Source organism: Pelodiscus sinensis, chromosome 6 (genome assembly GCF_052426305.1).
Source record: "Pelodiscus sinensis isolate ZL-2025 chromosome 6, ASM5242630v1, whole genome shotgun sequence".
Taxonomy (NCBI): domain Eukaryota; kingdom Metazoa; phylum Chordata; order Testudines; family Trionychidae; genus Pelodiscus; species Pelodiscus sinensis.
Genome location: NC_143057.1, coordinates 99,647,821 through 99,663,113, shown reverse-complemented (window position 1 = coordinate 99,663,113; position 15,293 = coordinate 99,647,821). Strand labels below are relative to the sequence as shown.

The window sequence follows — 15,293 nt, the reverse complement described above, 5'->3', positions numbered from 1 at the left end:
GGCTGTCAGCAGAGGGTCATTACTGAAAGCACAGGAGAGCCTGACTCCACTGTCACTTTCAGAGCACCCCAACCCACAACAGCAGAAGCATTATTTACAGGGAAAGTCTGCCTTTGCACCCATCTCCCTAGGCTTCAGCATGACCGTTTTCTTTGTGTGGATGGTGTATACAGAGTGGTCACACTATGCTCTAACTCTCTACTAAAACTAAAAGTTGATCTTTTTCAAAGGCTTATAACTTGTCCAAATTTGGGCATATTTTCACAAGAGGGCAAAGATATATCCCTAACAGAAAGGCCACCACCCTGCCAAATTTTGATTTCCTGCCTCAAAGCAAGAGGACAGTTGAAGAAAAATGTCTCCAGATTTTTTCTAAAGGGAATTTTTTTCTCTAGTCTCATTCTCAGAAATTGCTGAAATATTGTGGCTGAAATTTTCCAGTAAGTGCAATTTACGGCAAAAACCTCACATGTAAATTTCAATCCAAACACTTAGGCTACATCTATACTGCAAGCCTCTTTCGAAAAAGAGCATCTAGACTACAACCAGTCCTTTCGAAAAAGCAAGTTGCTTTTTCGAAAGAGAGCACCAAGGCAGTCTGGATTCTCTCTTTTGAAAAAGCACAGTTTGCATTACATAGTGCCTTTTTTCAAAAGAGCACTTCCAAAAAAAAGGTGTTATTCCTCGTAAAACGAGGTTTTCCGCCGTCAAAAAAACTGTCACGTTCTTTCGATTTACTTTCGAAAGAACACGGCAGCAGTCTAGACACAAGGGAAGTTTTTTCGAAAAAAAGGCTACTTTTTTGGAAAAAAACCTTGTAGTCTAGACACACCCTTAATGTCTCACAAAGATAAATCCAATTGAAGACAGTGTTTTATAACGGGATATGTTGTGTGTTGGTAATATTAGGTAGCATTACCAGTCTCCAGTAACAAGTATATCATGTGTTTCTATTGCAGATTGGGTCATATTTTGGTAGTGTTATTACTACAGTTGACATCAATAAAGACTCATTTACAGACATTCTGCTAGTTGGAGCTCCTATGTACATGGGAACTGAGAAAGAGGAACAAGGAAAAGTGTATGTCTATTCTTTGAACAAGGTAATAGCAATACAGTTATTGACTGGGGGAAGGAGAGATGCTCATTTGTTTCTTTTTATCCCTTATTTGAAAAATAATTATATTAAAACTTTGACTTGGAGATGCTCAAACAAGGCAAGAAAAGTAACCAAAAAAAAGTTAGAGAAAGGGAAATAATTTAATGGCAAATCTAGTTAAATTACCAGCACACAATTCAGAGTAGTTCCAGGGAATTTAATGTAGTATTTTATATGGCTAAACAAGGCATCTTCAATAGAGCTAGGCAAAAACAGAGTTCAGCTCTCATTCACACAACAACTTTCAATTGCATTGACAACAAATTAGAAAAACCTTGCTGCACTTGGATTTCCTGAGTTGATTTCAACTGCAGTGTGGATGGAACTTGTTAGGTCATCCTGCTTGAAGGGGAAGGATGTTTAGAGTACTAGCCATAGTTAGGGGGAGAATGGCTTCAGTTCTTTGCTCTGCCACCGACTTCCTGCTCAACTCTGGGATAATTCACATGGGTACATTAAGGGAAATTCATATACATTAATTGTTGAAGTGGATTCTTAGTTAACCACATTAGACCACTTTGTTGACACTCTGAATCAGAAGTTAAATGACCTTTACCTTAAGTTAAAACAAATTAAAGCCACTTTAGTTCTGAATCAGAGAACATGTCTATATTTATGAGAAGATTGGCACTCTGGAGGTTGATCTTCTAGCATTCAATTTAGTGGGTCTATAGACCCATAAAATCAAATGCTAAGGGCAGCACCCATCAGCATCTGGTACTCCTCTTTCTGCAAGGAGTGTAAGAAGCTGACAGGATCATTTGCTCCCATTCGCCTCCCACTGTGGGGATGCCCCCACATCTTGGCTTAAAGGAAGCCAACTCCAGCTACTCATTTTGCAAAATGAGTAGCTGGAGTTGCATACCTTAAGCTGACCTTCCTGGTCTAGTATAGACCAAGCCAGAGAGTTTATATAGGTATTCAATCTGGTTTAACTAATCCACTTCAAATTCTTATCTTTAGTTAATTTAAATTAACTTTCCAGAGTGTCCCCATATAGAAAGCTCAAAGTGCATCTATAAAATAAGTATAATAATGCTCCCATATTGCATAGGGATCCTGTAAAGACAAAAAAATTAAAGACTATGAGGTGTGGAGATATTATAGTGATGGGTCCCAGACAGAGAATGAAGCGAATGAGAATCTAGCTATCTTTACAATGATATTACTGACTTTTCTTCAAATAATTGTCCCTGTGGATTCCATTTTTGAGGCGCATGTGCCTCATTCACATAAGATCAGATTCATTTAACACCAGAGTCTTCTGGGCCTATGCCCTAGATATCTTCATACTCCTTCATCCCCACTCCCACCATAAAGAGTTCTTTGAGCCCAAATATCCCTCCATTTTTTTCTTACTGCTCGTGGCAGCAACATAGTATCCTTGCAGTATCTGCCTGCATCTCTGTGACTGTTGCAGTTACTGTTAGTGATTTCTTAGTTATGAGGTACTTAGTTAAATTTTATTTTACCTATTGGCTTAACAATAACACCAGTTTTTCATACTCAGTTAATAGGTTCTGTGCTTATCTCTTTGGCATTCCTAGGACAAAGGAACTGAGGGATGGTTTGGCAAGCTCTGGCCCTTATACCCTGATAGGTGAGCTTTAGAGCATCTATAACCTGGCATAGAGTCAATGGATCCCAATGACTGAAAGAATCTGATCTTGCCCATTTGGTGACTATTTCAGGGCTAGTAAACAACCAGACTTACTAAGTGGAATTACAATATTCAGGACAACTGCCATCTGTGATTCAGAATAAACCTGGTTGTATCTTTCTGGTTTAGGGAACTTCTTTTGTATAGAATCCTTACAGCACCTTAAGGAGTTAAATTGTTTAATTAAAGTACCATACAGACATTATTAGGATGCTGTGCCCTTCTATGGCCCATTACTTCAGGAAGCTATCAAAGACTGAGAAACATGCAGCACACCTCTCCTTTCCTGCTTAGAGTCAGCACCAAAGCTTTTCACCATATACAGAGTAATATTTTAACACTGCATGATTTTTGTTAAGTGATTTAACTTGGTTTAATGTATGTTTGTCTTAAACATGCATGCTTTCAAAACACTGTTTTGCTGCAGTCCCTAAACATTACATTTATCCTTTTTCACAGACAACATTTGAATATCAGATGAGCCTTGAACCGATGAAGCAAACTTGCTGTTCATTGTTGAAACACAGCTCTTGCAAAGATCACAAGAACGAACCTTGTGGTGCACGCTTTGGGACTGCAATTGCTCCAGTAAAGGATCTTAACTTGGATGGGTTTAATGATATTGTAATAGGAGCTCCGTTAGAGGATGACCATCGAGGAGCTGTGTACATATATCATGGCAATGGCAGTAGTATAAGGAAAGAATATGCACAGGTAGGAGTCTGTCATAGGGTGTACAAACCCCACACTAGACAATAAGGGATTAAGAACTATTGTGAACTCAGTCAGCCTTACGCTGCCAGTGCCACACCTGCAGCAAATGCTCCATCTGGTGGAGGAATTAAAAGGCAGGGAATGAGCACAGATGGAAGTGAGCTAGAGGTAGATCTGCAAACCACCAGTGCAGAGGGAAGCCTAAGATTCTGACACAGCTGCCCACAAGGGCCCTTACTCAGGGAAGGGAGGACCCACGCTGGAAACAATGAGAAAGAAAAGTATCCTGTGGACCTTGGTAACCTCTCTTACTTATTGCAATTTGGGTTTCCCCACCAGGAGAAAACCTTGAACTAAGCTGACCTGGGGCGTGGATGGTAAACAAGAGTGAAAGGCCCAAAGAATACAGCCGTAAGCAGCATTGGTTGTCAGACTGCTGATAGAACAGAGAGTCCTGTGTTGGAGCTTGGTGGAATGGGAGTGCCTGGGGGCCTCTCCCCAAAATCCCTTTGTAGTCAGAAGTTGCAGTTGTGACCACTAGGCTACTCTCCCAGAAAAAGACTGTTGTAGTCAAACATATAGTTTAGCCGTGGTTATGTGAACAGTGTCTTAACAGATATGTCCTCTGATTAGAGTGGAGTCATTACTCCTTTACTGTTCGATCCAACTCCCACTGATGTGAGTGGAAGTCTTTTACTTTGAATGAGAGAGAGTTTCTTTACTACTATACTTGTGTCTCAATCCAACTGTAACTGAAATCAATGGCAAGATTCCTATTGGCTTCAGTTAGTGTTTCACAGGCCACACTGAAGTCAATGGGAGTTTTTCCACCAGCTTAAGTAGGGTCCAATTGTGACCTGAGCAACCTCAACAGTTTCCCTATGAGAAAGCGAAGTATTGTTACATTCATCTGATTTAATTGAATTTTACTATTATGCTCTATTATTATGAAACACTTTCTTATGTTTGATCATGTTTTGTGTTTTCATTAGAAGCTTTCTAAATATGCTCTTGGTAGATAGATAAAGGACACACTTAACAATTCCTAAAAAATCCAGTAGTGTAAATGAGCATTTATATTGTGGTCATCTCCATCATAACTCTTTTAGAAGGTCTGTAAAGGGGGCAGACAAATTTATCAACCCTCTGAGCTAATACAACAATCTCCACAACTATGAGAGCGAGGGTGCACCTGCCAGAGCTCAGGACTTCAGTCCCGCAAGAGGTGTCTGCTGGGGCTTTAGCCCACTCCTGTTGAAGCTATGAGCCCTGGCAAGTGTGCCCTGCAGGGCTCAAGCCTCAAGACCCTTCTCCAAGCTGGGGCAAAAGCCCCTACTCACCTCCTCATAGGTCCTGAGCTCCCCTCCACCCAGTTTGGTAGGTGGAGAATGGAGAGTACATGGGGGCCACAATTTAATGATAAAAGAACAACTTATGGCTCACAAATCACCCCTTGTTTATAATGAAAATCCAATGATAAAGTTAAAAAAAGCCTGTTCAGATTCAACTCATGCATACTTAATTTTTTTATGTACAAGTTGTTGTATACAACATATAGCTATTAATACTTTTTCACAGCGTATTCCATCAGGTGGAGATGGGGAAAAAGTGAAATTTTTTGGTCAGTCTATACATGGAGAAATGGATTTAAATGGTGATGGTCTAACAGATGTCACTATTGGAGGCCTTGGTGGTGCTGCCCTCTTCTGGTATGTATATTAAAAGCATTTGTTTAAAGGGAAAAAGCCTAATGATTGGCTGCTCTCTGGGTAGATTAATTTTCATTAGGATTGTTTTCCTTATTCCCAGTAGTGTTGTACTAATTTAGATGGAATAAAAAGTCCCAAAGAGACATAGGCATGACTATGACCTGAAACTTTCCAACACTAAACAGAGTTAAATGAGGTTCAGGGTTTGGTACTCATAGACCTCAGCCTACTTAGAACTTGCCATTGCAAAGAAACCATTAAGCAACCTTTTAACATATTAAAGGTACAGAAAAAGGAAACACTGTTAAGACATTTGAAATGCAAAGCATTAAATAAGGCTTTCACTTCAACATTCCTTATTCCCCTTTCCTCTAGCTGTAACATATTTAGAAGGAATTCCATCCTTTACCCCATCCCCCTCCACACCATGTTTGACGGTTTTATGATAGTAATAATTTCTCTCTTTGGAAAAAGAGAGAGGCTGGAACTGGAGCTGCTGTTGTCTATCCTTTCCTTTTTCTTAGAAGAAACAACACATTGATTACACAAACACAAGTGAGTAGGGGGGAGGGACAGCAATGAGAAAATCCAGCTTTTCTCACTTGTAACCTCACTGCTGGAGAAGCACAAGCACAGCTTATGCTCTTGTCAGTCACTCCAAGACCTGACAAACTCTTAGCAACACTGGACAACTTAAGGCATTGCATTTATCTGCCCATTTTGAATCAAAGTCTTAGAGCAGTGTTGCAATATATATAGTGTTGGCCAACTAAGCTAGACTCTTGTTAAACAGAAGGAAAAAGGAGATGGGTAGGAAAGAGAAGAAACAGGGCGAGAAAGGAAAAAGAACATAGAAATTTCACATACCAGGTAGTATTTGGGATTTACCTAAAGCCAGTAGAGGTGGTGATGTAATCTGGTTCCCTCTCCTCAAGTCTGGTCTAGTCAGGACATCTTTCAGGATTAGGATGAAGAAGGTTTGCATCTCAAAAGGCAATATGGGGTAGCAGCCACAATAGTGCAGCTTGCTTCCTTCCTAGTCAACTAGCACCACAGTTATTAGCATTGCCTCACAAAGCCTCTTTCTGAGGACTGCAAGAGAGAGCAAACTAGCCCATCCTCTCAGTATTGTGCACCTACAAGACCTCATTTTTAGCACACCAGTTTTGATTTGCTAATTTTCATTTCCACAGTTTTGTTTACCAAGGAAGAGCTCAACACATTCCTGGAGTTATATTTAGTAGGCCATTTTCTGTCTCTTTTTTGCATCTTTTCCCATCACATTTGTTTTAGGTTATTGTGACATCTTATTAGATTATGCTTACTTTTTTACATTCCACCTTACAACTAGGGTAAATTTATAGGTACTTTATTTGTTTATTAATTAATTAACATTCACGCACTGCAGGTTTAAGGGCAGACTATTTCAGGAAAACTAATCAAATTACAAACAGAAGTGAAATACATCAGCTCATATTTTACTATTACCTACAAATCTGTATATATTAATGTGTTTCTGAGAGGAGACATAGTGAAAAATGAAACTTGCCATATTATAAAAGTAAACATAATTTTAAAAATATTATTTAAACTAAAAGACCCTATTCTTTTAGCATGAAGACAAAACAAAACATTATCACTGAACCAACCATGTCTTAATGTGTAGTGGCAAAATTAATTACGTATTCCATCCAAGGTCAAAAGAATAAACAACAACAAAGCTCTCGCTTCCTGTAGCAATTGTAATAAAATATATAAAATCATGTTCTTATTTAAATATCACCTATGACTAACTTCAGTATTGACAATGAGTTTTGAGTACAATCTGCTCACACAGGTAATCCGTTCTAAACACATCTGAATTTTGTTTCCCTATTTTTCTTCTTCCCTTTCTCACCTACTACTTTGTCTCATCCAACAGCATTGCCTTTTAGGCCCCACTTTCTCAAAGGAACAACTTGTACTGGGTAAATGTAAGCACGTGTATAAGTCTTTGAAGGAGCTGGAGCCTTTACTCATTGGGGCTCAGGCTCCGTGTTAACAACTCAAAAGTTCAAAATCATGCATCAGGCTCCAAAAATAATCAGATTTTCCTAACAATTATGAGAAATTTTAAAATAATAAATTAAGGGTCTTCTTACTTACATTCTGACTTTTTAACCACGAAGATGCCCTTGGATGAAATTTTCAAGCTCTTCCTTGTGACTGCCAGAAAGACCTAAAACTTAGCTGCTATTTTAAAAATAAAGTAAGATTGTTATCAATCAGTGATCTCCAGGAGTTTGAGCTAAAAGCAAAACAACAAGTATCACAAAATTCATGACAAAACTATAAGACAGTATAGGGACTGTCATTTATTATATGTTCTTGGTATGATGGAACCTGACCTGGTTGAAGCATGTAAGTGCTACAATATTATATATGTTCAGTAATTCTAATAAAAGCAGATACAACTCCTGAAGACAATGAGTGTCGTGCTAATTTATATTGGGCTGGATTTAATTCTTGAAGTCAGTGAAATTCACATAGACAATTCAGTATCTTCTTTGGGGGAAAGGAAAGAGAACAAAAATCATCCTAACAAATAATCCTTCTCCCAAGACTTTGCCATCCAGCATGTTGCAGTTAGATCTACTCTTATTTTTTTGTTGGCACTATATATTTGTTGTCTCGTTTTGGTTTTACATGTTTGGCAAACATCAGAAATGTAAGTAGTGACAACCATTTTGGATAACATTTTCAAAAACACTAAAGCCCATTTTCAAAGGTAACTTAGGCATTAAGGGTATGTCTAGACTACATGGCTCCATCGATGGAGCCATGTAAACTAGTTTACCTGGCATAGGCAAAGAAGCGGGGATTTAAATAATCCCCACTTCATTAACATAAACATAGCCGCCACGCTGTGCCGACGACCAGCTGATCCGGAACAGCGCGGCAGTCTAGATGCGGATCTGTTGGCTGGGGAAGCCTTTGCCGACAAATCCCTTATGCCTTGTGAAATTAGGTTTACAGGATCGGTCGGCAAAGGATTCCCCAGAGGACAGATCCGCGTCTAGACTGCCACGCTGTTCTGGATCAGCTGGTCGTCGGCATAGCGTGGCGGCTATGTTTATTTTAATGAATTGGGGATTATTTAAATCCCCGCTACTTTGCCTATGCCGGGTAAACTAGTTTACATGGCTCCGTCGATGGAGCCATGTAGTCTAGACATAACCTAAGGTACCTAATCCCTTGTACTTGCAATGGGAATTAGGTTCCTAAGTATCCAACAATATCTTTGGAACATGGGACTTAGAAACCTAAATCACTTAGCTGCTTATGAAAATCTTATTCTTTGTGCATTTCTAGGGAAGGTATGAAGAGTATTCCAGTAAATGCTCCCTTCCCATTATACAGTAAACCTTTATGGTATGTAGAGTGTGTGCCACTATCTTCCTCTATCACTATATGTACGGTAATACACAACTTTGCAAGTTTGTTTGTTTTTAAATGCTAAAAGATTTACATTACAATTTTAAGGGTTTTCTTTCCTATTCTCTTAAGGTCTCGTGATGTAGCTGAGATAAATGTTTCCATGAATTTCACACCCAATACAATCAATATTCAAAAGAAAAACTGTAATATGGATAAAAAAGAAACAGTATGCATAAATGCCACAATTTGTTTTGAAGTCAGACTAAAATCTAAGGAAGATACAATATATGAAACAAGTAAGTAGTTTGCACCAAGCTATTGAATCTTTATATGCAAACCTCCTTTATTTGCATTTGGGTTTGATTGGAGGGGTTGTTTTGGGTTGGGTTTTTTTTCCATTTCTCCCCCCTACTCCCTCAAAAAACAGTATACAACTCTTAAATAATGTTTTAAAAAATTGGTATTAAAAATTATTTTATAGTTTATTTAAATAAGATCAGCAAATATAAATTGGGAGGAAAAAAGGGCATCGATATCTGCTAATTGTATCCACAATTTTTTTAATTTCACTATCTTTGTAGATATAAAGTATTGGGCTACACTTGATTCACAAAGACATATATCTCGAAGTTTGTTCAAGGAAAGCCAAGAAAGGAAGATGCAAAAAAATATCACTGTCAAAGGGTCAAAATGTATTAAACATAACTTCTACATGTTGGCAAGTAAATCATATTAAGAGGCTATTTTCTCATTATTACACTGAAATTATCTCTAAGTGCATTTTTATTGTATTAATGCTAAGACAGATTTAAAAGGCTCCTTATATTTGCTGTCATTGTCAATCACTGGTATACACATTAATCCAATTTCACAGTATTAATATTTCTTTGACTACATAGTCAAATTCTCCTAGCTCAGTTTTTTAAAAATTTTGTTTGCTATTTATCTATATTTAAAAGCCAAGTTAATACAATTGGAATGAATCATCAGCCATGTAAAGGATGGTGGATGACTTAGATGTGGGCAAAAGAGTTAGCTGGAAGATGTGAGATTGGTGCAATTCTTTGCAAATGAAACTCTAAAACTCCATAATTAGGGTTGGAACAGACTATGTATGAAATGACCAAATCTGGAAACACCTCTTTACTATTAAAAAAATATAAAGGTTAACAGCAGTCAGTATGAAAGGCCATTTGTTCTGTAGAATCATTCAAGTAAATTCCTACCATCACCTGTTAAAATATCTATGGCTTTGTCTCCCCTTACTGGAGATTGACGCTGTGGACATCTGTCACTTGGGTGTCAATTTAGTAGGTCTAATAAGGACCCTCTAAATTAAGCACTCTCCTGTCAGCCTCCCACAGAAATGTCTAAGCTTTTGAATGATCATACATTGGTAGAAAAATGGACTAGATGGCTGTATCTCATTCTATGTGACATGTATTTTGGAAATATTGGCTGGAAATAATCTGGTTTTTCGTTAGCTAACTACAGCAAGTTGTTCATTTTTCAAATATTTTTCCTGCACTGCAGCTCTGGTGAGAATGGGATTGAAAAATATTGCACCTGGAACAGTTTCCATGTTTATTTTACTTTATAGACTTCCCTCACTGGTCGTTTCAAGTGGAAAATATAATAATAATTGTTCCATTTGTTTCATTTCTAGGACAAGCCTGATTTCCAGGACTCTGTAAAGGTTTTGTTGGAGTTCAGTTTTTCCGACCCAGAGAATGGTCCTGTCCTTGATAGCAACCAGCCAAACTCGGTGTATAAATATGTAAGTCAGTAAATTCATGGCTAATATATGGAGTATTTAAGGTGAGCTTCAGAAGGATTTGAATCAGGTTGTGAAGCTCAAACTGCATTTTAAAGCTGAGTTACCTGCCCAGATAATATACTCCTGTGAAAGGAAGCATCTGTATCTAGTATACAAATTAGAGCAGGGGAATGTGACTCTGGACTTGTTAGTTTAAAATTGTGAACAATTCTGACTCAGTCTGTGATCTTCGGTAAATCACTTAACTTTTCTGTTCATCCTTTTTATAGATATCCCTCTTCTGCAGCTGGGTAATAACACCCAACTATTTTACAGGGTACTGGGAGGCTTCATTAACTAATACCACAATAGTCTCCAAGAGTCATACAGCATTTTATAATGTAAAACACAATAATGACTTGAAATGCTTAGATCTTGATTATATTTATAACAAAATGTGAATACATCTGTCAATATTATTGTTGCAGATTCCTTTCACAAAAGACTGCGGGGTCAAAAATAAGTGTATTACAGATTTGGTTCTGATTATAACAGAACATATAGCTGGAAACAGGTAACTACATCGAAACTTAACATAGCTGCCATACTAATAAAATAGAGATTCCGTGCTCTGATAAATATTGGTAATCAGTGTTTTCTCAGTCAAAAAAAAAAAAAGTGTGACCATGGAAAAAGTTCCATTGCTTAATTTTTTATCACTTTGGAGACTAAAGATAATTAACATAATGGTTATTTTATTTTACAGTTCCTCTCCATTCATCATAAAGTCAAGCAATGATAAGTTGAAAGTGTTACTGACTGTCAGGAATAAAAAAGATAGTGCCTACAATACCAGAGTCCTAGTACAATACTCTCCAAATATTATTTTTGCTGGAATTGAGGTATGGATTTTTCAATTTATCACAATCTGTGGTTGGGAGGAGGGAGACTCGAGGAAGTTGCTGTATTAAGCTGCTAAACTAGGGATAATTAGTTTGACAATTATCATAGTACTAAAATTTCCAAGCAAATCAAGCACCATTATGGCATTTAAGGAAATGGATGAAAACACTATTCTTCAAATGAAGATGGTGTCAGAGAAGTGCAGATAGTCAGGGCCTAAATCTGCCTTCACTTACACTAGCAACACAAGGTGAGTGAAGTAATATCTTTTATTGGACCAGCTTCGATTGGTGGCCTTTCAAATATGACAGAACTTCTCATGTTCCTGAGCTTTAGCCTAGACACTCTGGTTATCTTCTGACCTGAGGAAAAGTTTTGTAAAGTTTGAAAGATCATCACTTTCATCAATGGAAGTGAGTCCAATAAAAAATACCACTTCACGCACCTTGTGTCTTAAAGCAGTTTAATCATGAGAAAGCTGCAGAAATAATCTGATTTACTGCAACCAGTGGAGCAAGTACTTTCAAAGCATTAAGAAAAATACATAAGGATGTATAAGAGCAAGGAGAAATACCAAGTGACTTGTCAGAGGCAATACCTGTGCATATCCTGAAGAAAGGAGATCTTGTCAATCTCAGTAATTATAAAAGTGTAAGCTAATTATCACTACTGGAAAAACCATGCTGAAAATAATTGTGAGTTGATTAAGGCAAGTCTTAGAGAAAGTAGTAGGCAAGGAATAGTGTGGCTTCAGCTCAGGATGAAGTTGCATTCATCAGATATTTATAATCCCACATTTAATGGAGGAAATGTGGCTTAAAGATATCTGCTATTTTCAACAACTTCACAAAGATGTTTAATTTGGTTTAGAGTGGATCAGTAAGTAGTGAAATCTATATGGAGTTCCAGCTAGGATAACTACACGGAAACAGTTATGTATGAAGTCTTCTGTACCACTCATGGAAAAATAAGCAGCTGATTCAAGCAAGAAGGGTGTAAGAAAAGAGCATGGAATCACCATCACTTTTCATCACGTTCCCAAATTAGATATTACGAATGGTAGATGAGATTGAGGGTGTGCCATTGCATAAACTAAAGAACTTAATTCTAGATCATACAGATGGCATTGTACAATTGCCAGAAATCTTTTGTTTTAAATATGACACTCTTTGCTACCTTGGAAAATTGGTGTTGTCAACTTGAACTTACAATACTTGCCAAGAAGATGAAGTGGTTGCATCTTGTGAAATGGACAATAGAAGAGGTATTAAAAGGTGGCAGCAGTGAAACCATAGAACAAGAGAAATCTTATGTGTACCAGGAAGCTCAATCAGTTCAGATGAGTCCATCAAGGATGAAGTTAGAAGGAGATGCATTGGAGCTGCCGAAGTGAAAATTTGTCAAGACCCTTTATTAACCATTGTACTTGATAGTTTGGAAGCAGCTGCATAAAATGAAACCAACAGTAGAGAAAAGAGTTCTTGGAAGATAGAAGGTAAAAAAAATTGGAGAAGAAAAATGAAGTTGGAAGGAGAGTAGTCTGTGAAATCAGAAATGGTTATGGGATTGGCTGCAATCAAAAATATTATGAGGTTGGGGACATTGAACAAGCAGACAGGAATCCAAAAAATGCAAACACAACCAGAGTCATAAAGGTTGACCAGAGACTAGGTGATGGAATATCATGTGCAGGGACTAGACCAAGCTGGGTTTAGTGGAGGTGCAAATGATGGTCAGGAATGGTGACATTGTACTGCTCCCCATATTGATAAAGATGCTTTGGGATATGAAAAGAATTTTTTTGTATAGTTTAAACTTAAGCCTTATGCATTTGCATAGTTCCCTATAAATTTCACTGATGAACAATAATAGTAATTCTGATATAACTTTATATAACAATATTAAAATATTGTATGTGTTATGGCTTTCTATACTTGTTTCATAGACTAACAATTTGAATTTTAGATGATGATGAAAAGTGACTATTACTACAAAAACCCTGCTGTGCTTCTGGGCTGTTTAAAAAGTTTAAAAATGTTGTACATGAAAGTGAAATCACTCTTGTAATCATGTGACTCTTTCTGTCTAGGATATACAGAAAGATAGTTGTGAATCCAATCACAATATTACCTGTAAAGTGGGATACCCTTTCCTAAAGTCTGGAGATGAGGTAGGAAACTGGTAATGGGATATTGGAGAGGGCAGTAGTCTCTGTATAGCAGTTGCCAATCTTGAGCTTTCATACATGATCAGTTTTATATTTATGAACTAATTAGTGCTTCTAGATTTAAATAAACCTCAAATCTAAATAATGTCAAATAACTTATATCAACCTTCCCTCCCCCTCCTGCACCATGAGTCCCTAAAATAATACTCAAAAGGATTCCCTTTCTAATATCAGTCTAGTCCTTGTCTCTCTATGGAAATACCCACATAGGGTCTACAAAATGCCATGATGGTTCCCCCCAGCATAGTTACCTTTATATTTTTTAAGGAAGGAACCTGGAATTCATCCCTCCAAACTCTACTTGTCCTGTGAGGCTTCTTCATGGAGAACTTGGTCTGGATCCACAAAGGGATTCCACATCACAGTATCAAACTTTTAGTTTAAAAAAAAACCCTCAGGAACAATGCTGTGAGCCACAAAACCTGAGCAAGTGCTTAGGCTTCTATATAATGAATGTGGGGAGGTGTGTGACCTTAATATGTGATTCACAAAAGCTGGGGGAAGTGGCTTTGCCAGCCCTGGGAAAGATGGAGAAGAGGGGTATCCTAAGCCCTGCCCTTCTCACAAAGGTAGTTGTCTCATTCTGGGATACAGGGAAGCACTTGCCTCTGTTAATCAGCCAAAACCAAAACCTCCCTCTCTTGGAATCAGGTAGCTAAGCCACCTAAGTTGGTTTCTGTGAGAATGAGTTACGCATTCCCTCCACACAAAACAGGAGGTTGAGGTGAAATCTGCTGTATAACTTCTTGCTCAGTGGTTATGGCACTCAATTAAAGAACAGGGGAACTTGACCTTGGGTACCCCACTTCCCAGGTGGATGCAGTAGCTATAGAATCACACTCTTTCTGGCCCTGTGGTTCTTTCAGAATGTATCCATAATTAAACAACTGCAGGGGGAGAGTCTGAAGGAGGGCCACATTGAAATATCCCCATCAGGCAGAAGGGGGACTTGAACATGGGTCCCTCCATATCACAGGTGAGTGCTCTAACTACTGAGGTAAAAGTTATAATATCAGCACCACTACTCCATTCTCTATTTTGAATGAGGACTAGCTTGCTAATCAACCTGGGTATGTCTACACTATCCTCCTAATTCGAAATAGGAGGGTAATGTAGTCATACCGCAATTGCAAATGAAGCCCGGGATTTGAATTTCCCGGGCTTCATTTGCATAAAGCCGGCCGGCGCCATTTTTAAATGCCGGCAGTTCGAACCCCGTGCCGCGCGGCTACACGCGGCACGGAGTAGCTAGTTCGGATTAGGCTTCTAATCCGAACTAGCTGTACTCCTCATTCCACGAGGAGTACAGCTAGTTCGGATTAGAAAGCTAATCCGAACTAGCTACTCCGTGCCGCGTGTAGCCGCGCGGCACGGGGTTCGAACTGCCGGCATTTAAAAATGGCGCCGGCCGGCTTTATGCAAATGAAGCCCGGGAAATTCAAATCCCGGGCTTCATTTGCAATTGCGGTATGACTACATTACCCTCCTATTTCGAATTAGGAGGGTAGTGTAGACATACCCCCTCAGAGCACACCGACTGAATTGGGTCCCCTTTGCTAGATAGACAAACAGCAAGCTTTCCCCAGTTTGCAAATCATTCTGTGGCTTAATCAAGAGATAACTGTCAGGATTCTTCTAATGAGACAGCAATGCACATGCCCAGAGGGAGATTTTACTCTGGAAATATAGGCACTGGTTTTACTTCCCTACAGGATTCAGTAAGGCTATGTCTACACTGGCGGGCTCTT

At 38.4% G+C, this 15,293-nt stretch overlaps 1 protein-coding gene across 3 annotated transcripts in view; it reads left to right on the top strand.

Moving 5' to 3' along the window:
• ITGA1 (integrin subunit alpha 1) overlaps positions 1 to 15,293 on the top strand; it is a 133,694-nt gene that overhangs the window by 95,802 nt on the left and 22,599 nt on the right. For all 3 annotated transcript variants that reach the window (XM_089779395.1, XM_006139526.5, XM_075932480.2), the window contains exons 13-21: positions 960 to 1,103; positions 3,279 to 3,533; positions 5,112 to 5,242; positions 8,789 to 8,955; positions 9,241 to 9,377; positions 10,326 to 10,436; positions 10,904 to 10,989; positions 11,182 to 11,317; positions 13,408 to 13,488. In XM_089779395.1, coding sequence (XP_089635521.1) covers positions 960 to 1,103; positions 3,279 to 3,533; positions 5,112 to 5,242; positions 8,789 to 8,955; positions 9,241 to 9,377; positions 10,326 to 10,436; positions 10,904 to 10,989; positions 11,182 to 11,317; positions 13,408 to 13,488 — 1,248 coding nt within the window. The remainder of the gene's footprint in view (positions 1 to 959; positions 1,104 to 3,278; positions 3,534 to 5,111; positions 5,243 to 8,788; positions 8,956 to 9,240; positions 9,378 to 10,325; positions 10,437 to 10,903; positions 10,990 to 11,181; positions 11,318 to 13,407; positions 13,489 to 15,293) is intronic.